The 25,345-nt window shown below is 34.2% G+C and overlaps 1 protein-coding gene across 10 annotated transcripts in view; it reads left to right on the top strand.

Moving 5' to 3' along the window:
- The window catches only part of LCORL (ligand dependent nuclear receptor corepressor like), a 163,411-nt gene that overhangs the window by 49,263 nt on the left and 88,803 nt on the right, over nucleotides 1-25,345 (top strand). For 8 of the 10 annotated variants that reach the window (XM_027597595.2, XM_027597591.2, XM_027597597.2 and 5 more), the window contains exons 3-4: nucleotides 27-106; nucleotides 995-1,124. In XM_027597595.2, coding sequence (XP_027453396.1) covers nucleotides 27-106; nucleotides 995-1,124 — 210 coding nt within the window. The remainder of the gene's footprint in view (nucleotides 1-26; nucleotides 107-994; nucleotides 1,125-25,345) is intronic. The other 2 variants (XM_027597592.2, XM_027597593.2) reach the window with 1 other exon arrangement.

Raw genomic sequence — 25,345 nt, 5'->3', positions numbered from 1 at the left:
AATGAATATTTTTCCCTCTTTTAAAGACTGTGAACCAGAAGAGCTGACTGACTGGTCTATGGATGAAAAATGTTCATTTTGTAACCTACAGAGAGAAGCAGTCAGTGTAAGTTTTAGTGCTATGAAATTATTTCTAAACTAATCGCACAATTGTAACACAATTTTTTTTAACTTAATTTGTTCTGAAAATTGATGACTTACAGTGGAAATTTAAACTTGATTTTGGTAATGAGAAGAATATTTTAAAGTCTTATGTTAGAAGTCTAACATTTAGCTTAACTTGCAGGTGAAATCACAAAACACTCATCTTTTTTGCTTATTTCACATTTCTTCCTTATAGCTCCCTGACTCATGAAGTTCAGTTTAGATCTGTTTTGTATTTAGGTAGACAGTGGTGAGCTTGGAGGCCTAGCTTGGTTTGAGACCACCCTATAGTCTGATTTCTTAGGAAACTATAGTTGGAGGATAATGTGGTACTACTTTTTAGCCTTTTACTCTCTTGAAGTCTTTTGGATATCAGAATTATTTCCTGTGTAAATGATTAAATAGTGTCTACTATAAACGGCATAAACTAGACAAGCATCATCTTCTTGTATGGCGGGAAGTCCTAATTCTTTACTATTGTGAGAAAGGCTGGGAAGAAATGAGAACTTGAGAACCTGTACCCATTTTGGTCAGATTAGTGGGTAAACATACCTATTTTGTTGTTAAAACTCTCATTACTGGCATGCTATATAGTGAATTTATTCAGCAATGCATTTTGTCTACACTTCTCCCCCCCCCCTTTTTTTGGCTACAGTTTGCTAAGAAATAAAGCTAATTTGGTATCAGAGCTAAATTTCTTTTCTCCTGACTCCTGTCCCAATATTTATGTTCTATTTAATTTGTTAAATCGAACAAATGAGCATTTAGAAAATATTTTTTTGCTACTTTTAATGAAATTGCATGTATAATTAAAGCTGATTTTTTTTATGTTGCTTTCTTATAATTTTAGGATTGTATACCATCTCTTGATTCTTCACAGTCAACACCAACGGAGGAACTATCATCTCAGGGCCAGTCCAACACTGAAAAGATTGAATGCCAAGCAGAAAATTACCTAAATGCACTCTTTCGAAAGAAAGGTAATATTGGTATACCTTGTCATTCAAAATTAGCAGTAGAGATCTAGAATGTTTGTATTTTTCTCACACACATTTTTTTTTAATGCCAGTCTTTATTCCATTTTTTATTATTTTTTTTTTATCTTTAGTTTTTCTTCATATTTTTAGGGACATTAGGATTCTCAGTTATTGTAGTGCTAGTCTTCTATTAGCCATTCCTTTTCACCACTCTTTTCTCAGATCTCTCCCTGACTTTATCAGACATTTTCCTCATCTACTATAGACAGATAGGAAATTTTTTGTTATGCTTCTGGTCTTCCTTATTTTGTTGCTGTTCTCAAGACTTCAAAAGTTCTTTCATGTTCAGTAAGTGATAGATATACTACAAAGCTGTCTTTAGAAATGTAACAGTTAAATCATTTATCAGTCAGGTTGGAGTATATTTGCTGGCTTGGGGTTTCAGTGTTTCTTTGGTAGCTTGAGTATGCTTACTTAACATTAAATGTCAAATGTTCTTTTTTGCTTCCTGTCTGTCTAAACTATTTAAACCAAATGAGGCTTGTTTCACTTGTTCCCTTACTTGATACACATGTATCAGAGAGAAGTAGTTTTTTATCTCTTAGTTACTTGAGAAAAATTTAGAAATATAGAACCTTCCATTTTTTGTTCTTGGAATTCTGTAGTAGTAGAGTGTCTTAATTTTTACCACATAGGCCCTTGGAGTGAGTCATGGTGTAAGGAGAATGCAGGTTGGGAGGAGTTATCATTCTGCCTCCCACTTTCCAGAGATCAAGAAAAACATTACTGTATTTCATCTAGGTGTTGACTCTGCTTTACTCCTCTTTGAAATTAGGTTAATATCGGATATTTTTCTATTAAATTGATAACTTTCAGATTTTAATCAATAATGTTGAAAATAGTCATCATCTTTGAGCAAGGAGGCTTTTGTTTAGTCCTCAGTGTTATGAGTTCTTTTATATACTGAAATATAACATTCAGTATTCTATATATATATGATTCTTCTAATCACAGTGATTAGAAGAATCATTACATTAAAAAACCTAAAGTTAAGGGGTACCTGGGTGGCTCAGTCAGTAAGTGTCTGACTCTTGAGTTCAGCTCAGGTCATGATCTCAGGGTTATGAGACAGAGCCACTTGTCAGGCTCCACGCTCAGTGGGGAGTTGGCTTGAGGTTCTCTCTCTCTCTCTCTGCCCCTCCCCCCATGCATTGCGTGTTCTCTCTCTCTGTCTCTCAGATAAATCTTAAAAACAAAAAAAAACCCTAATGTTAAGAACTTTTTTTTTTTAAGTGTAGGAGACTGAAAATCTTTTCCTGTGTGTTACTGAAGTGCTTAGTGTTGAGAAATTGGCATTTGTCTTGAAAAAACAAGTTCTTTTTTTAGAATTTTTTAAAAGATAGACTTATTTGAGAGAGAGAGAAAGAGAGTACAAGTGGGGGGAAGGGCAGAGGGAGAGGAAAAGAGAGAATCTTAAATGGACTTCACGTTCAGCACAGAGCTTGTTGTGGGGCTCAATCTCATGACCCTGAGATCATGACCTGAGACAAAATCAAGAGTCGGATGCTTAACCAACTGAACCACCTAGGCATCCCTAGAAATTTTTTATCTGAACCAATATTAAAAATATTTTACATGCTTTCTTTAAGAACTTTATAACATTAATTTAGAAAATTTTGTTCTGCCAGTGTATTTACACTTAAGAATTATGTTATCAGACTTCTATCACTAAGAGAACTGGAAGAAACATCCACATTTATACATGCACAGAATAAGTTTCACTCACCTTAGAACTCATTACTCAGTCTCCTTTTCCTTGAGTTATTTGTAATGGTAGTAGCTAGAATTATCGATAATAATGACCTATAATTTTTGATAGTATGGAGTAACCTGTGCTCCATTGCCCTATTAAGAGTAATCAGAAAACACTTGGTACTATTTCAGCTGATTCAAGCATCTGGGTCTTCAAGAGGTCTCCTACCAAAGGTTGGGTGAGTGTTCATGGATATTTAGTGACCTCTCCATTTGGGGATAATCTTGGTTTTCTTCAAGATCTTTGAAGGGTTGCAGAGTTTTTAAATGGAAGATTCTTACTAGTGTCTTTTGCTTTACTTCGGGGTCTTACGTTTGTTAATTCCTTTATTTGTAGTCCAACGTGATTCTCCAGATTTAATTAAACGTAAGGATTTTTCTACTCATTTACTTGGTTTTGTTTTGTTCCTTATTTTTAAATTTTCTTTGAATAAAATCATTTTAGAAGTTTCCCAGTATGATCCAACTAGGATAAGGCCAGAAGGTAATAACAGTATCTTTAAGTGATGATAACTCCTTCATTCGTTTAGGTAATTCTACTGTTAACTTTACATGGAAATAAAAGGCATAAACATATTTTAAAAAATAAACACTTCTGAGTCTTTGGAGTAACAACTAAAATATTGATCAAACATATTGTTGATGAAGCTTTTATTTGATTCCTGAAAATTTCCCAAATTCAGCCATTTTCAGGAATTCTGGATATTAGTAACATTAGTGTTACTGATACTTACAGATACTGATCTTTTGCTCAGTTTGAGGAACATATGTAAATCATCTTGCCAAAATATAAAGAAATCTCTTCATAGCTTTAGTGTAGCTTATTATTTCTCCTCACTATGGTTTTGGGAAGATGATAATGATAAATGTAAGCTGTTATTAAGAACCCACTACACAGGATAATGATGATGATTGAGGTCATCATTTCTGATTGAGCACTAAGACCTTTTTATGCCTTAATCTCATTTAATCCAAAAACAGTGTTAAGAGAGATAGGTACTGTTGTTATCATTTTAACAGGAAGAGACAATGAAACACAGAAAATTTAAGTAATGTGTCTTTTAGTTCTGTTACGAACATTTGAGTCCTCAAGAAGTTTAAAAAAAAAAGGTTGAAAAGTGTTCTATGTGAGAAGCACCTAGATTCTTTTATGTACTAAGTAGAAAAACCTTCCTATTCTCTACTAGCCACCTAGGATTAGAATTATTTTAATTGAATTAGGCAGACTAGAGGGGACCTATGAGAAATGCTGTATTTCTGTACATTTCCATTCTTCCTTTAAATGAACTAGAAACAGTTTAGTGATTAGTTTCCTTATAGAGTTTAATAATAGTTTGGATGAAACTTATATACTAAATACAGTTTGGCCAATCCCTTGTAATTAAAAGCTAGTCAAAAATACTTTTTCAGGGTTGAGTAAATAGAATGGGGGAGGGTGGTATTTTAGTACAGAGCTGAACTTTTAACTAGCTTTGAATATTCCTGAGAAATTTTTCAGAATTGAATTCCTTCTAGGGGTTAACCCTAAAATTCTCTATAGAGTAGAATGAAAGCTCCATGATAATAGGCACTTTGTTTTGTTAATTGCAGTATCCTTAGTATTTAGAAGTACTTGTCCTATCTGTCTTCAGTAAATATTTCTTGACCATAAGAATGAGCACTAATAAACTGTTCAGGTATCTTCCAGTTTCTTTACATACCCTGGTATTAGTACTTGTTTTATTTGGAGAAAGAAATTAAATTAGCATGTACATATAGTTTACCTTTTCCGACTTTGTACTTAAGTTTATTACTGTGTATAGTTTGAATATCAGGCAGTTTGTTTTGAAGTGTGTAGGAACATAGGCTTATAGATATAAAATGCCTTTTCCAAAGTATCCCATCATAGGTAAACTAAATTATTTTGACTTTCAGCTTCACATTCTCTGATTACCTGAAGCAGTTTAAGTTACTGGTTTATGATTCAGGAAGATGTCTCATCTTTTATTTTTAAATTAAGGCTACTTGACTAAATTGGAAAGTTAGTATACACATAGTAGTTGAATGAATCATACTGCTAAATATATGATAAAATGAAATATTTCTTCATCAAAATATGTTTTTCCTGCTTTATCTTTCATCCCCCCACACATTTTGCATTCATGTAACTACTGATCTGTTTTTTTGTTTTCAAAGAGCTTTCCTGATGTATTTGATGCAGTTAGTTTAAAGCTGATATTAACCAACCCTTTCCCCTTAAATTAATTGGTAGCCAGGTTTTATATAAAGTCTTTCAACCTTTCTGAACACAGATCCTTTTCCTTTTAAACTCTTAATTTTTAAGTTTTATTCTATATCAAGAAATAAATATTAATATGGCTCACTAACCATTTGGTTATGACTGATAGATAATAAAACATTTGATTTTTTTAGAAACAGGAGTGTTGATCTTTTAGATTGCTTTTCTATAAATGCAGGCATCCTTGAGTGACTATGTAGATTTGACCTGATTCATTCAAGCCCTGAGTGTTTCTTATACAAATGTGCTTTTATGAGACCATTGTGGGTCATACATTGAATTTCTCTTATACGGACTGCCTTTTGGAACTCTTAGGAAACTGTGTATTAGTGCCATAAAATAATTCACACACTATTATGGACCACATTCAAAAGTGTTGATGAAAAGATTTTTCTTGTTTTGTCATATACCTGGAAGCTATGAATGAAATTCTAAGAAAATACACTTAAAATATATAACTGGATTTAAAAGATTTTTGCATTTTTGGTAAAATCACCTTTCTACCTGCAATACCATCCATAACAGGAGTTAGGGGCCAACTATCAAGTCATTATCATCTAGATTTTTATCTCCTTTTATCTTTTTTATTCTTGAATTTGAGTCAGCTGTCCTTTTACAAGCACCCATATTTCTACTTTGTCTTCTGGAACTTGTGGTCTTTCATCAGCAAAATATCCTATGTCCTGTCTTTTCTCTTAATGTTCCCTTTATTTTATTTCTGTAACTCAGATTTACATATTCATAAAGGATGTTTTTGTAGCCCTCTCCCTTTCTGTTTTTAATTCCTTGCTTTATGTAATATAGGGTGATACCATTAGCAGATAACCTCTAATATCTTTATAGCTGCTTTCCCATCATTTAGTTGCCCTTCTCAAAACCCTGAGCTGCTTTGAAGCATATGACATGAAACTATTCCATCTACATTATCATGTTGTGTACCTCTACCAGCCTTTTCACTTTCTTCCTCCCAAATATTATTCCCATCACAGTTCTTAGTGACTTGAAATTGTGTGGCTGATACATTCAACACTCTGGCCTCTCCGTTATATGATCTCTTCATTTCCAATGATCTTTTCCTCAATTCTCCTTTAGCCATCATTATCCATGATTATTCCTAGACTTTTGCCACCTCTCAAATCTAATCTCCTCTATCTCTTTCTCTGACTACAATTTTATTCCAATACTCTTCCCCTCCCCCCTTTTTTAACCTCATTGCAATTTCCAGTCTATCGATCACATCAATTTTCACTCTTCATTGTCTCCTGGACATGACTTACGACTTCACTTCTCTCCTTACTCAGCTCAGATACTGTGCTTGATCACTGTGATCATCTTTCATATAAAATCTTAACTCTGTTGCCTCTCTCTTCCTTTGTCATATTTGCTTGTTAGAACCTTATCTGTGTCCAGTTCCTCATTTATTACACACTTGCCCTGGACCAGCTGAACTTGACTAGAGTAAAATACTGAATTATGCTGACCTTCTGAGTCTCATTTAGTCAATTTCTTCTCTTTCAGGTAGTTATTTTATATCTTTTTTATCTCTCCAACAACAAAAAATCACTCTTCCCTTTTGTAGCACAGTTAACCTTCTAACATATATAATTTACTTCTTTCTTTTATTTATCGTTCATTGTCTTTTTTCTTCTTCTAGAAAACACCATGAGGGATTGGATTTTGTATTTTTGTTGACTAACATATCTCAAGCATCTGACACACAGTAGATAAACATTTAGTAAATATTTATCATCTATACTTGTCCTGTCTTCACTTTTCAATTCTCCTTTTCTTTTCAACCCGTCCCAATTAGACTTTCTTTCTTACCGCTTCATTAATTGTTTTATCAATTTCATTAGTAATTCCATCTTGTACTAGTCAAAGGGAAGTTACCAGTTCTCATCTTACTTAACCTTTCAGCATCATTTGATAGAGTTGATCACTTCCTTATTTTGGTTTCTAGGAGGTAATATTCTTTTAATTTTTTCCTCTTTTCTCACATACTGCTGCTTTCACATGCTCCTTGCTGGTTCTTCTTGAGTTCTAAATGTTGAATAGCCTCAGGAGTTAGTCCTCAGCTGTCTTCTGCTATGGATATACCTTAACTTACTTGATGGCCTCATTTTATCCTTTGGCATTAATTATCATATGTGTGCTGATGACACCTAATTATATCTAATCCTAACCTTTCCTCTAGTTTTACCCTCCTATATGTAACTGCCACTTGATCTACTCTTCATAAGAATATCTAATAGGCATCTCAGATGCCAGAATGACCTGTCTAGAACAGAACACTTGATTTTACTCCCCTAAAATCTTCCCCTGCCCCAGACTTTCCCATCTTAGTAAAATATATCATTCTTGACCCAGTTGGTCAGTTTCAAAAGCTGATTTCTCAGGGTCCTTCATACCCACATCTAAGCTATCATCAAGTTCATTGGCTCTGCCTTCAAAATCTAATCTAAGTCTGGCCATGTTTGTCATTTCCATTTCTACCACCCTAATCCAAGACGCATCATCTCTGGCATATCCTACTAAAGAGCCTCCTGATTGGTGTCTCTGCTTCTACTTTTCCCTCCCCTACCAATTCATTTTTATACAGAGAAGGCAAATTGATGTATCTAAAGCCTAAACCATGGGGCACCTGGGTGGCTCAGTCAGTTAAGTGTCCGACTCTTGGTTTCAGCTCAGGTCATGATCTCAGGGTTGTGAGACTGAGCCCCGTATTGGGCTCTGTGCTCAGTGGGGAGTATGCTGAAGATTCTGTTTCTCTCCTTCCCTCTTTCCCTCTGCCCCTTCCCCTGCTCGCATGCTCTTTCTCTCTCTTTTGAATAAATAAATAAATCTTAAGAACAAAGAAAGCCTAAACCAGATCATTAATTTCTCTGCCCAAAAGCTTCCAATGACTTTGAATGTCACTTAGAATAAAATATATCAAGGGCTCTAGTTGTGCCTCTTTTTTGATCACATTTTTTGTTGCTCATTCTTTTGCACACTCATGGCTTTTTGCTTTTCTTCAAATGTGCTAACCTTGTTCCTATCTCAGGGTCTTCATACTTGCTATTACCTCCATCTAGAATCCTGTTTCCAAAGTGAACATTGCTCACTCCTTCATATCACCAAACTCCTGGCTCTGACCATCCATGCCCTAACCATCTTATTTATGATAACTCATCTCATTCTCTTTTCAATTATTCTGCTTGTTTGTTTCTCCAGACTTTCTTTTAAATTCTGTTATCTGCTACTTCTAGAATATAAGAACCAATAAAACGGGGATTTTGTCTGTTTTTTTATATCCCCACCCCCTAGAATAGTACCTGGTACAGTTAATGCTCAATAACTTAATGGAGTACATGTAAATCATTTAGAAAAGGAATGTTTTAAAGATAAAAAGCAATGCTTTAAAATCATGATTGTCTATCCACTGTGTTTTAAAATGTGATTCACAGCCATAGTATGTAGACCTTTACAAAATTTTTAGTGAGTCCTTGTAGGTAATAAGCAAGTGCCAATATTCTAAGATGTTCTAGGAATCCGCCAAAAATACTAAAACTATAAGTGATTCTAAATTCCTTTCAGAAATGTTTAGTCATTGAATTGTTCTTTCAGTGGTTTTGCACAATCCTAATAACCTTATGAGAACATGATTTAAATTTTGGAGAAGCAACGGTTTTTCCATTTATCTTTATATAATTCTTTAGGAGTTTGTCTAAATTATTTCTTTGTATGTTCTCCTTCAGTTGAGAAAATATAGTCTACTAGGTGAGAAGGAAAACCTAATTCTCAGAAGAGGTATAATTCTACTTGGGGTCCTATTTTTTGAATTACCATCTGTCCTTGGATAATATTTCTTCCCTATGCTCTGTCTCTAGTATGTCAGAAAATTAAACTAGCCGGTATCCAAATATATGTAGTAATCTATGTGTGCTAATCAAAACACTTTATAACCAGAGTACTGAATAAGAAAAAACACTTTTATGTGGAAGTAACAGAAGAACCAATATGTGCTATATAACTATTGAGGATTAATTCATTATTTTTTAAATCTTTTTATAATATTTTCTTGGTTTTCTTGAGTAACTCATGAACTCACCAACATTACCTGTATGTTCTTTTATAGAATACTACTAATTTAGTTCTTTTTTTCCCCCTGAGTATGACTTTTTCCAAAGCAAGACCGGCATGTTGGGCTTTCTAAAACATATTTCTGGTCCACGATTGGGGAAGTTCATTTATTTAGCAAGGATCTACTAAGCTTTTTTCTACATGCCAGTACCATACCAGTTAACAGAAGACCAAAAATATCCCAGTTGTCGTGGACTTTTATATTCTAGTGAGGGAAAGCAAACAATAAACAAATTGTATTTGTGGTTGAATGTGCATGTGTGTGTGTGTACACACATACCTCTAACACACTTGCTGGACATATATGAGTATATGCGCGTGCGTGTGTGTGTGTGTGTGTGTGTGTATAAGTGCTGTGGAGACAAAGCAGGTAGAGGACCGTAGGGAATGCCAGGATAGAGGTGATGATCCCAATTTTATAAAGGGTAGTCAGGTGACATTTGAGCAAAGGTGTGAAAAACAAAAAAACAGGGTAGCAAACTCCTGAAATCCTAGGGGAAATACATTTCAAAAGTTAAAGATAATATCAGTTTTGAAAAATTATATAGTGATTGACACTCCCATTCCTCAGTTTTACAGAGTATTTTCCTTTTAAAGACCAATCTAAAATGATGGCATTTTAAAGCAGGCAGAGGATTTAGAGATTGTTTCTGTTTCTGTATCTACAAAGAAATAACAGTTAAATAAGTTGATCAAGGAACATGTACTAAGTAAATATTGAAATAATGTAAGATAATAATTATCAGTGGCACTTAGTAAAATTTTTAAAAAGGCATTTTAAAAAATGTTTGATTAATGGATTTATAGAGTTGCCTGGGTAAGGTTTGATAGTTAAGAAAAGAAATGGAAGCTTTAGTTCCTGTTGCTGCTTGGTGGTGAGTAATATGAGTCAGAGTAGCTGGTGAAGTAGTAAACAGGCAAATTAAATGCCTGAGGTTCATCAACGTCTAAATCTACAGAAAAAGCAATGGTATTAAAAAAAAAAAACTACTATAAATGGATGAACTACTTAAGTTCCCTTCACTTGCAGTTTTTCAGCTCCTGGTCACCTAAGATTTTCCTTGCAGTTTCATTTTTTAATGTAAGGAGGCTTCTCATATCATAATCAAATTTACTTTTAGCCGTAAATATTTTATCTGTATAATTAAAAATTTTTTAAAGATTGGGTGTCAGGTATTTGTGGCTCCTTTATCTTTGCCTCACTAATGATGAGCATCGAGTTGAAAGATTTTCTCAATCATAAATTCTTCACTATGTGTTACTAGCAGTTCTTTAACATTTTCACTACTTCATTAAATCTAGCCTCCTTAGCAAAATGTAAAACTTTTTGCTTTATATTCAACATTTCCTTTAACTTCTGGAAGTTAACAAAAAATATGCTAGTTTCTTTCATACTTCATTCATTGTTTGTTGTGATACTTTTTCTGAAGCCTGATTCACTTAGACTGTCTTTTTATCAAAACTCTTTCATGAATCCTACATCCAGAAATGTCAAATATATCAGCACCCCACATCAGATATATTCATAACAGGGGTGAAAAATAAAAATCTGTATCATGTGGGCATCTATCCACTGTTCTACTTCGTCAGAATATAGCCCTCCATAAATGACCATGAGATGGGAGATAAATGAATTTACTATTCTTTTAATAGCTTCTAGTTTCTACACATCTCCTGTACTTCAAAGCATCTCTGCAAATAGAGCATGATTCTCATATTCAAAAAGATGTGTGATTCATAATACATAATACATGAGATTGTAGACCTTAATTGATGTATATACTGTACCTATTGGCTATTTAAGAGATTTTAAAAATTTTTGATTGTGCAAAATGATTTTTATCTTTGTCAATTTTAAATATTCTATCATATTCCCTAAGAGTATTGATTTTAGTATACTTTGAACTCTGGAGGCAAATAGCATCTTAATTTTTTTACCTTTTCAGTTCCTTATAAATACTTATTGTTTTTTTAATAGTTTTGGTCAAAGACATAAAAAACACAGAAAACACTCTTCAACATGTGATAAATACATTTACCACTCAATTTATGAACAGTTAGATTATGCTTTTAGGTATAAAATGATGAAAAAAACAGTATCTTTTTAAAAAATGTATGTTCATTCATACTGCAATCATGTGTATGATGGAATAACATGGCTCAGCTGCCTCACGAGTTTTTAAGATACCATATAGCAGTATGGTTCAGGAGTATGGCCACATGTCTAGGCAAATGCAAGAGGAGCCCACTCAAAAGATGATGCAAAAGTAGTTTCCTGGTCAGTTTTCACCTTCTCAGTTGCTATATTTCAGGTGTCTTAAGCTTTTGCTCTATGAAATAATATATGTCTAAGATTTTTTTAAGTAATAACTGGTATGTTTAAATTCATTCAGTTCTTCTGCCACAAATTTTGTGTGTGTGTGTTAGATGCTGTGAAAATAAAGATTTGGTTTTTTTAAGCTTTTTAGAAAAATCTGTATGTCTTGGAGGTCTACTTTTCTCTGATTTTTTTTCTTTTTAAATTTTGTCGCTTTTAAGTTTTCAAGTAAGCCATAACATTTATTAATTTGTATAATTTTCTTTATTTTTTTTAAAGATTTTATTTATTTGAGAGAGGGAGAGAAGGAGAAGCAGACTCCCCACTGAACAGGGAGCCTGACGTGGGGCTCAGTCTTAGGACCCTGGGATCATGACCTGAGCCGAAGGCAGATGCTTAACGGACTGAGCCACCCAGGCGCCCCTAGTTTATATAATTTTAAAACAGTGATTATCTCTGTTGTTATGTCTAAAGACAGCAGTTTGTTAGATGAGTTTAGAGTAAAAACTACTGTGGCAGTTTTTTTGTCCATTTTTTAATTATTATTTATTTATTTTTAAAAATATTTATTTGAGAGAGAGAGAGAATGAGAGAGAGAGAGCACGAGAAGGGGGAGGGTCAGAAGGAGAAGCCGACTCCCCTCTGAGCAGGGAGCCTGAGGTTCCAGGGAGCCCGGGACTCCAGGATCATGACCCAAGCCGAAGGCAGTCACTCAACTAACTGAGCCATCCAGGTGCCCCATTTTTTTAAAAAGATGTCATTTTAAAGCATAAATATAGAAAATTGTCATTATTCTTGTAACATGTCTAAAACTCTAATCTAGAATACTTAAAAAAATATATTTCCTCTTGATATCTTAGCTGTAAGAGGTTAAACCTGATTGCAGTCTGCCTGCAAATTTAGGACAGCTCAACATACTGAATTATGTAGTATTAGAATCTCAGGATTGGGGCCTTTTAAAAGTAAACTTTTAATGGCCAAAGAAATTAGCCAAGGACTGAAGTATTTCATGTGTACTGAACTGAAAAAAAAAAGGAAAAGGAGTATGTTGCTAGTCAGCTAACTTTTTCCAGATAATTTTCTCCATATGCTGTAGGTTTTATGAATGAAAAAATCTAGTGTAAAAACCACCTGAATTATATGCCAGGCACTGAATCAGTCTATAATCTCTTAATGTTTTATAAAAGGTTGAAGTTCTGTTTTCTCATAATTTTGAATCTGATATTTTCAGTTTCTTATTCTCACATAAAGATCATTTTTAATTGTAATTTTTTTTAATTTTTTTAATTTAATTTTTTTAATTGTAATTGTAATCTTATTCTCACATAAAGATCATTTTAAATTGTAATTAATTGTAAAAGAAATAGCACTTTATTAAACATGCTCTAACACATGGGCTTTCCTCTCTACCTCATTTAATATGATATGTAATTCTGTTTTAAAGAATTACCTGTTCCCTATAGTACTTTGGAACTCATTTTTTCTGAATTTCTCTTACTCACCAACATGCAAGTCGTCTAGGATTCTAGCAGAGGGTTTTTTCAAATACCGTACTTGAAAATGTGTTAAATTAGTTTATAAATTGCCATCTTATAAAGAAGATGTGGTGTATATATACAATGGAATGTTATGCAGCCATCAAAAAATGAAATCTTGCATTTGCACCGACTTGGATGGAACTGGAGGGTATTATGCTGAGTGAAATAAGTCAATCAGAGAAAGACAATTATCATATGATCTCAGTGATACGTGGAATTTGAGAAATGGGGCAATAGGGGAAGGGAGGGAAAAATGAAACAAGACAAAACCAGAGAGGGAGACAAACCATAAGAGACTCTTAATCTCAGGAAACAAACTGAGGGTTGCTGAAGTGGAGGGGGGGTGGGAGGGATGGGGTGGCTGGGTGATGGACATTGGGGAGGGTATGTGCTATGGTGAGTGCTGTGAATTGTGTAAGACTGATGAATCACAGGGCGCCTGGGTGGCTCAGTTGGTTAAGCGACTGCCTTCGGCTCAGGTCATGATCCTGGAGTCCCGGGATCGAGTCCCGCATCGGGCTCCCTGCTCAGCAGGGAGTCTGCTTCTCCCTCTGACTCTCTTCCCTCTCGTGCTCTCTATCTCATTCTCTCTCTCAAATAAATAAATAAAATCTATAAAAAAAATTAAAAAAAAAAGACTGATGAATCACAGTCTTGTACCCCGAAACAAATAATACATTATTTGTATGTATTGACAAAATTTGCCATCTTGCCATTTTTAGCTTGCATACAATTTAAACTGTCAGTTACAGTTTACTATTTGCTCTTGGCTAGTTGTGCATTATATCCACAACATGATCAGACTGTTTTATAAGATTTATTAGTAATATTGATTTGTTAGTAATAATTAGCAGTTAACCCCTGCCTTTTTCAATATGGATTTATATTTTTATGGGCATGTGTGAGTTTTCCTACTTAAAATGTTCTTAGTGAAGTCTTCTAAAATGTTTCTATCCTCAGTAGAAGGAGCAAAGCATAAGCTTTACAATTGAACAGGTATAGATCCAAATCTGCCCCATCATATATTATGTGATTCTGACAAACTGCGTACCCTTTTTGTGACTTATTTTTCTCATCTGCAGAAGAGGCACAATAATTATAGATATTTATACTCTGTTGTCTGTCCTCACCTACTAAAAACATGGTTTTGTTAAAATAGAAGATAATAGTTTAGATTTTAATGCTTTAGTTATTGATACGTATATTATGTGTTCACTAGTAGCTTCTGGTGGAAAAAAGACTGTGGGCTGTGGAGTCAAACCTGGATGTGTTGCTTGCATTTTTTTTTCCATTAAATTAGCTGTGATGTTGGGCAGGTTATTTAAGCTGGTAATACTATATCATTGTGAAGATTAATATAATGTAAATGAAATGTTTAACTTAGTGCCATATTTATAGTGGGCATCCAGTGAAAAGTAACTCCATGGTGGATTACACTAATTTTGTTGCTTTTGTTGTATGAGAAAACTAGGCACTGGCATCTAAATGACCTGCTCTAATCATACTAAGGCATAGTAGTTAAAAGGTCAGATTTTGGATTAGACCAAGAGTATAGTCCTGGCTGAACTACTTATTCAGCCCTGTATGACCTCAGGCAAACTTTTTAACCTCCTTAAGACTTGTTTCCATTTTTATAGAGTAGGAATAATTCTAATTATTTTAAAATTATTATATATTATATATATAATTATAATTCTAATAATTTTTTCAAGATGATTATTGCTATACTTAAAAGAACTAATGATCCAAACTCACCAAATTGTATACATTAATTATGTGCGGTTTTTGTATACCAGTTATACCTCAATAAGTTGGGGAGGCAGAGATAATGTATGTAAAGACTCAATAATCTAAAACTGCTGTTACTGTTATTTATTATCATTATCATCAGTTACTTGGAATGACACTAAATCAACAAAGGGAAATCATTAAGAGTTTAGTTGCCACATGAAATCTAATTGTTTAGAGTATTGTCCTTAGGATTCTATGAATTAATAACTAACATCAAGTTATAAGGTATCATACAGTCTCAAAATTGAGTAATAATGCTTCAAAACTGTCAGCAGTAAATGTAGTACTCTTTGGATGCTCTGAGGGAGTAGAATTATCAGCTAAATAGGATACAAATGACAGTGTTCTTTGTGTTTGTTTTGTACAAATAAAAAGTCACTTTTGTGCTTCAGTTTCTTAGTTGATAAAATGGAAAACTTTTTGCTAAAGTATGTTGATATAGTTAGCCTATGTAGCATTCAGGAAGTGAAACAGTATAAAGAAATATTTGAGCAGCTCTTGGTTGGCTCAGTTGGTTAAGCGTCTGCCTTCAGCTCAGGTCAGGATCCCAGGAGATCCCAGAGTCCTGGGATCCAGCCCCACTGAGGGCTCAGCTTAGCAGAGAGCCTGCTTCTCCCTCTCCCTCTGCCTGCCACCCCCCCGCTTGTGCTCTCTCTCTGTCAAATAAATAAAATCTTTAAAAAAATTTTTTTGAAAAAATTATTTTACAGACATATTTACCAACCAACCTTCAATAGTCATGTGAGACACTTTGAGGGAAAATTTCATCATAAAAAATTTGCAAAGTTGGCTAAAAATATTAACAATAGTAAAGTGAAAATCTTGTATGAATATATTTGTGTAATGAAAGGACACATTTTCTAAAGTAAAATATAAATTATTTGGGGACTGTTTATTATGTTAGATTGGTTTTTACTTTAAGAATGGGTAACAGAGAGTATACTTTAACTAGAAATGTTAAAATGTCGGGCACCTGGGTGGCTCAGTCAGTTAAGCATCTGCCTTTGGCTCAGGTCATGATCCCAGGGTCCTGGGGTTGAGCCCCACAGGAGCCTGCTTCTTGAGAAACTTTCCCTCTGCCCCTCCTCCTGCTTGTGCTCTCTCTCTCTCTCTCTCTCTCAAATAAATCTTTTAAAAAAGATGTTAAAATGCTTTTATGTGTATTTAAGACAATTTATTTTTAATTTAAGCCAACAAGGTGTTAAAGTGGTTTGCTTTAGAGTTACTTCTGTTGTGAACGCACTAAATCAGGCTGCCAGTGTTTCTGATGAGCAACTGGAACCATGGTGCTAGCCAAATATGCTAGTGAGTCTGATCATATGCTCTAATTATCTGGTATTGTTTGAATTCCAAAGCCTTTTGGGTGTGGTATGCCATACTGGCTCTTGATTTACTTTGCATATACCTCATTCCTTCAATTTAAAAAATTCTAGAGTTCTACAAAACCATCTGTGAGCCCATATTAAATGCTAGCTTTTTTTTTCATGTGAGACTTTATCCATATTTTTCTAAAAAGCACACTTACTGTTCTGATGATACTGATTGAGGTTGTTTGTAAAAGAAACACTGTCTTTGGTGGAATAATGTTCAGTGCCTATGCAGACTAAAGTATGTTTATGTACCTCTGACATCATTTCTTGTAGTTGTGGAGTTCAGAGTTGTAGGTCTCACATGTATACAAGGTGTAGAGATAAAACTGGATCCTACTGACAAGTCTGTGGTTCTTCCTGTTACATCCATTTCTTTGACTTAATTCTTACTAACCCTGGAAATCTTTTAGACTATTAATAGAGGAGTGTTCCTTCATTATTGCTGAGTATTTTGGTAGAGTAAAAAAATACTTATCATCATGGAGCAGTGCTATAGAACAGAGCTTTCCAAAATCATTTGTGCCTGAGGACAGTGGTTAAATAAGATGATTCACTGGAGTACAGGAAGTCTATTTACATCGTTATACATTCTTAATAAAATAAGACTTCTGCAGTGAAGGGAACCAAGTCTCCTTGGAGAAGTGGTTACTTCCATTGCTGGGATTGGGAAAATATAAAATGAGTTTGGAACATTTTGTGGTGCCAGAAAGTAAGGAAGTGCTCAGAAAAGGGTAGGAATGTGTTGGGTAAGACCTAGGAGCCAATGTGAAAGAGCTCCTAATGGCCAAAACTGGAGCTATTTGAACAAGAAGATAAATAACAGTGTAATTCATAGAAATTCAACAGACAACTTGACCAAGTGATCAAGGGTTAATATCACCAGTAATAAAACATATTAAGTTTTATTGGTGCACTGATATGATGCACTTAAAAAGGCACATTACTTCACAGTAGATTGCCAAAAATGCATAACTTTAAATTAATCATGAAAAAGCTTCACATTCTCCAAATAACTGAACAGAACTCCTCCAAAATGTCAGGATCATGAAAGATAGGGAAAGACTGGGGAACTTTCACTAGTTAGAGGAGACTAAGGAAATATGACAACTGAGTGCATTGTGAGATCCTGGATTGGATTCTGGAACAGAAAAAGAATGTTAGGGGGGCCTGGGTAGCTCACTTCCTTAAGCGTCTGTCTTCGGCTCAGTTTGTGATCCCAGAGTCCTGGGATCGAACTCCACATCAGGCTCCCTGCTCAGCGGGGCGTCTGCTTCTCCCTTTCCCTCTGCCTGCCGCTCTGCCTACTTGTGCTCTCTCTCTCTCTGTCAAATAAATAAAATCTTTAAAAAAAAAAAAAGTATGTTAGTGGGAAAACTAATGAATTCAAATAAAGTTTATGGTTTAGTTAATAGTATTATACCAATATTAACTTCTGGTATTGATAATTGGTTATATAGGATGTTAGTTAACATTAGGAAAAAGCCGATAGAAAAATATATAGGAACTTTACTGCTTTTGAAACTTTTTTGTAGTCTAAAATTACTTCAAAATTTTAAAGTATTTTTTAAAACATAATAAAAATAAGTTAATATTTACTATCTTTGATATATGGACTGACAATTAGTACCCTTACTTGGGGTTTATATCAGAAGGCCCTTGTCATATAAGGGAGACCTAGTGTCCTGGGAGATGAGTTAAGAGTTCAGTTCCTCACATGAGGAATTGATAATGGAGTCCTCATTCTTTGGTTTGCATTCTGAGTATTATGATATATTGCAGTTTATATGGTCTAGTTAAGTGGATATACATATTCTGCTATGTAGTTTTATCTGAATGAACTAAAAAATAGACAAGTTGGCCTTAAAAGATTCTATCATTGATGAACCTTCCTCCAGGTATATGCTGTGCTTTGAAATGTTTGGCTCATAATAAGAATGTGACTGTATAATTTATAAATAATACACATATTTTTAAAGGCACATTCTCAATTTTATTAATTGGTGAGGTTAAATATTCAACAAAATTTGATAACTTTGCTGTGAAGATATATTTTAGAGATTATTTCTAAGTCCAGAATTGGTGACCTGACTTAATTGCTAAAAGATCTAATAGGGAAACTTGTAGTCACAGGGATGTTGGACTTTTGCATTAACAAGGCTAGGAGATTCATAAATATAGTGGTCAGTTCATGGCTTTAAAGAGGCAAAAACACAGGGAGCAGGATGAATAAGAAGGTGCAAAATGGTTTAGGACTAAAAGATGACAACATGTCCATATCCTTTTTTAAGGAAAACTGTATAGATAAGTAGATACATTAAGCTGTGGTAGGCCATGACTTTTACTAAAACTAAAACTAAAACTTCAACTTGGAAGTAGAACTGTAAGAGTTTCCTTTTATGATAATGGTGTGAATTCTTATGGTCACATGATTCTATTCTCCTTTCTCCCCCCCCACCCCCCCCAAATCCTAAAGTGTCATGAGAGAGAGATCCTGTGGTTCTGTGTTCTCTATGTCCCTTTGACCTGGCGGATTCCTTATTCTACATGGACAATTGAGACCATTTAATCTGTGGAATAAAAAGAAGCTTCTGGAAGCCCATGTCCATTCTTTTGATCTTTGATTTTGTATTAATTCTTTATAGTGGGTGTTTAGTAGGGATACAGTGAACAAACTGAAAGCAACATAAGCAGTGTTTAAGTCTTCATTCTTTCCTGCCTTTGAGCCAACTAGCTTGTAAGACTTCCAGAAAAAAAAATCATTTTTCTTTAATAATTTCTTTCAATGACTGTTCAGTAACCTTTTGTGTAAAGTGTGAGAGAGTAAAGGAATATTTTCTCATTCGTATTTTTCCTTTAAATTTTTTGATTTAAATTCAATTTAATTAACATATACTGTATTATTAGTTTCATAGAATTTAGTGATTCATCAGTTGCATAAAACACCAAGTGCTCTTTACATCACGTGCCCTCCTTAATGCCCATCGCCCAGCTATACCCTATCCCCTGCCCCTGTCCCCTCCAGTAACCCTCAGTTTGTTTCCTATAGTTAAGAGTTGCTTATGGTTTGTCTCCCTCTGATTTCATCTTATTTTTCCTTCCCTTCCCCTATGTTCATCTGTTTTGTTTCTTATATTCCACATTATTTTTCTATGTCCTTTAATTTAAAAAAATTAGCTTATTGCTGAATTGTTCATGCAGTCCTTATTCCCTTTAAAGAGTGAAGAGTCATTTATTTATTAAATTTATTGAATTACCTTGTGTGTGGTACTGTGGTAGATCACTGAATAGGTAAGTGAGTAAAATACAGTGTTTAGTCTCAAGGAGGACAGTGGCATGTTACAGTAGGATAAGAGGAGATAAAACAGAGTAGTTCGTGCACTCTTGATTCATATGTCATCTTTAACCTCCTGTACTCTACTCAGGAATGTTAAAATTGAAGACCAAATGAGCCTTAGAGTGCTCTTCCAAGAAATACATGATCTTTACGTTGTATCTTTCCATACTGATTGCTAACACCTAGAGAACCAAAAATATGTATTCTTTCTCAATGTCTCTTTTATTATCCTGAGCAAGGAAGTAATCATAGTTCTATTAGTCTTGATAACTGATTTTTAATAACTTTGCCTCTAACAAAGAAAAGTTTTCTTCTGTTAAAACCTGGCTCTGTGCCTCTGTAGCTATCCCATTATTTTCTAGATAGTGTTTTTAAAATATTTTTTAATAGTAATTAATTTGCATTTTGTTTAGAGTCTCATTCCATTTAAAATGAAAAATAATAAAGTAAAAAAGCAACATTTGGGAGGGTCTTTTATGACTCATATTGAGTAGACAAGAAAGAGCAGTAATAGTTTTACTAGTTGAGTATTAAGCCTCACTCCTCAGCCTAATTTTCTGTCATGTCCAGAGTATAATACATTCAAATCCTACTATACGATTAAAAGATGGGAATATACTATATGCTATATAGTATATACTATAGTAGTCCTTATCAAACTTTACTGTTTTAGAATAGTTTTTACAACCTTATTTTGACTTCACTCTATTGTAAAGTATTAGATTTTCTTTGATAGGGAGTTGGCTTTATAATGCTTTTACTTTTCTAGTTGTTTCTGTTTGTTCCCAGGAATGCCCCAGCTCTAGTAGATCTAAAAGCTTGTCTGGAGGCTCAGTCAGTAGAGCATGCGACTCTTAATTTGAAGTTGTGAGTTCGAGCCCTGCATTAAGCATTAGAGATTACTTTAAAAAAAAAGAAGTAAATAAATAAAAGCTTGTCTGGAGATGTTGGTATCTCTCTGGTATCCCACAGCAGAGAGTTCTACAGTGGGTATATTCTACATACACTTGTGCCATAATTCCCCCACAGTAAGACTCTGGACAGTAACTTCTAAGCTCTGTTGAAGGTGGCTGTGGGAAGAATAAGGTATTATCTAAACCTTAGGTCAGATATTGATACTACTTAATTGCAAGTGCCATAGCTGCTGAGAGGCAGAAAAAACCAGCCAGGCGACCTCCATGAGAAGTGACTCAGCATTCCAAGTGATTTCTAGTCAGATTTTTACTACAATACAGACTTTTTTTTTATGTAGAGAAATATGAGCTATAAGATAATGTACCTGGATTAACATGTCTGACCACATCCCTATAAGAAGAAAATGGTTTACCTCTCCTGTTCAGTATCATAATAAATTGTTTTGTACCTCTAGGGTAGCAGTTAGGCCGGCTGAAAAGACTTATGCCATTACTATTCATCTGTTCTGACCCTGGCTTGCATAGCAGAACGTATCAGTAGATTTTGGTAAGAAGTGGAATGAAGCAGGATGGGAGTGGAATGTCTGGTATGTAGAATGGTTATTGTATTGGCAGTCTGTGGTTATGGCGGTTTATGAAGTGATTCGTAATGGAGATACATATTTTAAAACCAGTTTAAATACAGTTGTGATTTATTTTACTGGAAATAACTCAGAAACCTTTGAATCTTGTCTTACTTTGCTTAACATACTGTTCTCTGATCTTTCTTATTCTGCTTCACAGTTGTAAGAAATGAAGCAGACACAGTGGGTACAGGATTTTATCAATGGCAGTTTAAAAATAGCATTTGCTATTTTGCTGCTAATTTCCATGATACTGTTTCATTGAGGTTTTATGTCTCTTTAATTTTACTTCCTAACTCCGGGGTTCTTAACCAGGGATACTCCTTCAAAAGTTCATGGATAGGATTTCTTGGAAAAAAAAATGACATCTTTATTTTCACTAACCCCTACCTGAAATTTAATATTTCCTTCAAATATAAATATCGACAATAAACAGTAGCAGTAATAATACCTGTTCCAGCAATAAAAACCATAGCTGTTTTCTTGTCATATCTTAAATTATTTACAGTTTTCACTTCACTACTTTGAAATTATGATATTAGACTTACTACTACATCTTATATTTTAATACATTAAGAAAAAAACACATATATATAGCAGTATCTCACTTTAAAAATTTTTTGACAGTTGTATTTCAATATACTTGGTTTCTTTTGTAATCCTATATATTTGTGCTTTTAAAACATGACTGTGAGTAAGATCCCATAGTTTTGACCACACTGCTGACTGAAGGAGTCCTCGTACAAAAAGGTTTAAGAATTCTGTCTACCTCTTTTACTATTTGATCTTCATGCTGTCCCCAGAATGTTATACCTTAAGGACCATGTCCTTATAATTTATATATACATACATATATATATTTATGAACATATACATATTCCTTTCTGCCCCCCTCCAGATTTCGTCCCCTTTCCCAGCTTCAGCATTTAACCTCTGTTTAGATGAGCTGTAGCACCTCTGCAAATCACATGCTATTTTCTAGATTTCTTCACATATATATTGTGGGAGGAATTTTAAGTTCAGTGAATCTAAACTAAACTTATTTTCCTTTTTAAACCTTCTCTTTTTCCTCCTGTGTTCCTCAATTTATTAGTGCCATTGACACCTTCCCACTCGCTCAGAATTAAAGTGCAAGGATCATTTTTGACTCTTTGTTCTTTCTTACTACCTCCTCTGAAAGGGGTTATTAATAAGTAGCTAGGGATTATTAATAAGGCTGCTTACAATTTTTGGACATCTGTTTTATTTCTCTTGGGTTGATCCATAGGAGTAGAATTGCTGGGTCATAATGTCAATGAATGTTTCTAAATATATTAGAAACTGTTATACCGTTCTCCAAAATTAATCATTTTGCAGACTCATTAGAAATGCATGAGAATTCTAGTTAGTTCACATCCCTGTTAGAGCACGACTACTATTATTGGTCTTTGTTACCATTTAATGCAGTAGGTATGAAATGATAATCTCATTTTGCTTTAAATTGCATTTCACTGATAACTATAACTAATAATATTGAGTGCCATTTCAAGTTCTTATAGGCGGTTTATCTTCTCCGTTAAAGGATCTGTTCAAGTCATTTGCTCCTTTTTCATAGGGTTGTTTGCTTTCTGTTTTTGATTTGTATATATTTATTATAAATTCTGGATCATTTATCAGAATGATCAGTCATCATCATCATCATCATGTCTGAATAGTGCTTTAACCAAGTACCTTTTTATCTCCTAATTCGTTCAGCCTTGTGAGATTGAAGACATAGTTTTAATATCCTCCATGTGGGAGCTAAAGAAACTAGACAGTTGAAACTAAGCTAAGACTAAGAAAACTAAGAAAATAAAAAGGGGCTCTCTGAAAAGTTGAGAGAGGTATAGCAACTTTCCTTTTTTGAGATGGGAAAATTATCATGTTACTTTAAATGTTTTGTGTAACAAATTAAGTCTTAAACACATTTACAAAATGAAATAAAATTGTATTGACAAGGTCATTAGGCTTATAAAATGTATTAATTTGCAATATCCAATATTTATTTGTAATTTTCAGGAGTGGAAATTTGAAGTTGTAAGGTTAAAGCCTTTTTTTTTAGTCCTGTCATATATAAACACATAACCTCATTTGAAGATGATATTAAAATTCTACATGTATAGCAAATTTGTAAATGTAAGGTCCAGGTCAGATAATTCTCCGGGCTACTTCCGTGCTTTATATAAGACTAGACCAGACTTTGTTTCGCTTTATTACCCTAGTTCTTTTTCTTATTTGAGAAATAGGTAGCTAGGCTTATCAATGGATAAGTTGATAATTAATATAATGATTTAGAAATGTCCTTTTTATATGTCTTAGCTGTGCCTTTTAATTGTGTGGACAAGAGTGTGTGCTGCTGTTTGTCTTCTGGTGTTCTAAGTGTTATGCTTGTTAACATCTTTTCTTGGAGGCTGATTAGGAAAAGGAGAGGAAATCTAAGTCTGTAAGGTGTTCCCATTTATTGCTTCTATCACAAGAGACTTTTGGTAAAGTAAGGATGAAATCATTAATAAAAATAAGGTTTGTTTTTTTTTAATCTCAGAGATTCAGTTAGCCATGTTCTTCTTAAATTCTCTTACAAATGCTTAAAAAGTTAGATATATTAATACTACCCTTTATATTGAGGAATTATCTTTTCTTGATAACATAGTATAGTGATTACAGATGATAACATTTCTTTATTAATAAATGCTTTTAAAATATCTTTTTCTAGTTGTTTGGTACAGTATGGATGCTAGAGCTTGTTGAAATATATATAGCAGTAGAAGTGTGTTATACAATATGCTAGGAAAACAGTTGCAACACAGTGTTGGGAAAATTTGTCTGAAAAACTTTCAAATGATTAGAATATTAACCCAGAGCAATGTTAGTTTGGTATTAAGGAATATGTGGGAGGAATAGAGACCCAACCTAAAATGAGAATGAATACCTCTGAATTGTTTGAGGGGATTAAAAGGTCATCACAGAGGCGCCTGGGTGGCTCAGTTGGTTAAGCGACTGCCTTCGGCTCAGGTCATGATCCTGGAGTCCGTGGATCAAGTCCCGCATCAGGCTCCCTGCTCAGCAGGGAGTCTGCTTCTCCCTCTGACCCTCCCCCCTCTCATGTGCTCGCTCACTCTCTCTCTCTCTCTCTCTCATTCTCTCTCTCTCAAATAAATAAAATCTTTAAAAAAAAAAGGGTCATCACATATTTAGAAATTCTTTAACCCTATATGTAAATTATAAATGATTATAAAATTTATATAATGAATTATGAGATTATTATAAAATAATGTAAACTGAGCCATGCATACCAAGCATGTTGATTTGTAACATATTTGTTCAGTTTGATCTGTTGTCTATACTTCTACTGGTGGTAATTGGGAACCTTCTATAATATTGTATGTGAATGAAGGTTTGGAGTTGAGGGGAAACTACAGTCTTCACTAATTAAACTAAATATTACCCTAAGAAAAATAGAGACATTTCAGTGACTGTGACTCCTGAGACTTGGTGGGGTAGAATTATAAACACATGCACAAAAAGAAAAGGGATGGATCAAGTTTTTCTTCCCATCTTCTTACAAAATAGGTCTTCTTTATTTGAACTCCCATTATCTGAACTCAGAAATGGAATAAATTCAGATAAATTTTCAAATAAATTTCTCTATTGAAAATTCAGAATCAAATAGGTTCTTTTTTTTTTTTTGAAGATTTTATTTATTTATTACAGACAGCAAGAGAGGGAACACAAGCAGGGGGAGTGGGAGAGGGAGAAGCAGGCTTCCGGCTGAGCAGGGAGCCCAATGTGGGGCTCCATCCCAGGACCCTGGAATCATGACCTGAGCCAAAGGCAGACACTTAATGACTAAGCCACCCAGGTGCCCCAGAATCACATAGGTTCTAATAATTGTAAACATCCCTTGCTACCTGAACTTGCTCTTCAAACTGTGTGAATTCAAGAACCAAATAAATTTGAATAAGGAGTGATATTTGTGTTACTGTTTCTGTAATAAGACCATGTGGTCAGGTGAAGAGTACCGTTTGGGAGATTAGAAAACTGATGTTCTAAACCCTGCCACTTGATCTTTCTGGATTTTTGTTTCCTTCTTTGTAAAATTGTGAGGTT

This window comes from Zalophus californianus, chromosome 2, assembly GCF_009762305.2.
Source record: "Zalophus californianus isolate mZalCal1 chromosome 2, mZalCal1.pri.v2, whole genome shotgun sequence".
Classification (NCBI taxonomy): Eukaryota; Metazoa; Chordata; class Mammalia; order Carnivora; family Otariidae; genus Zalophus; species Zalophus californianus.
This window is presented reverse-complemented; position numbering and strand designations above follow the sequence as displayed.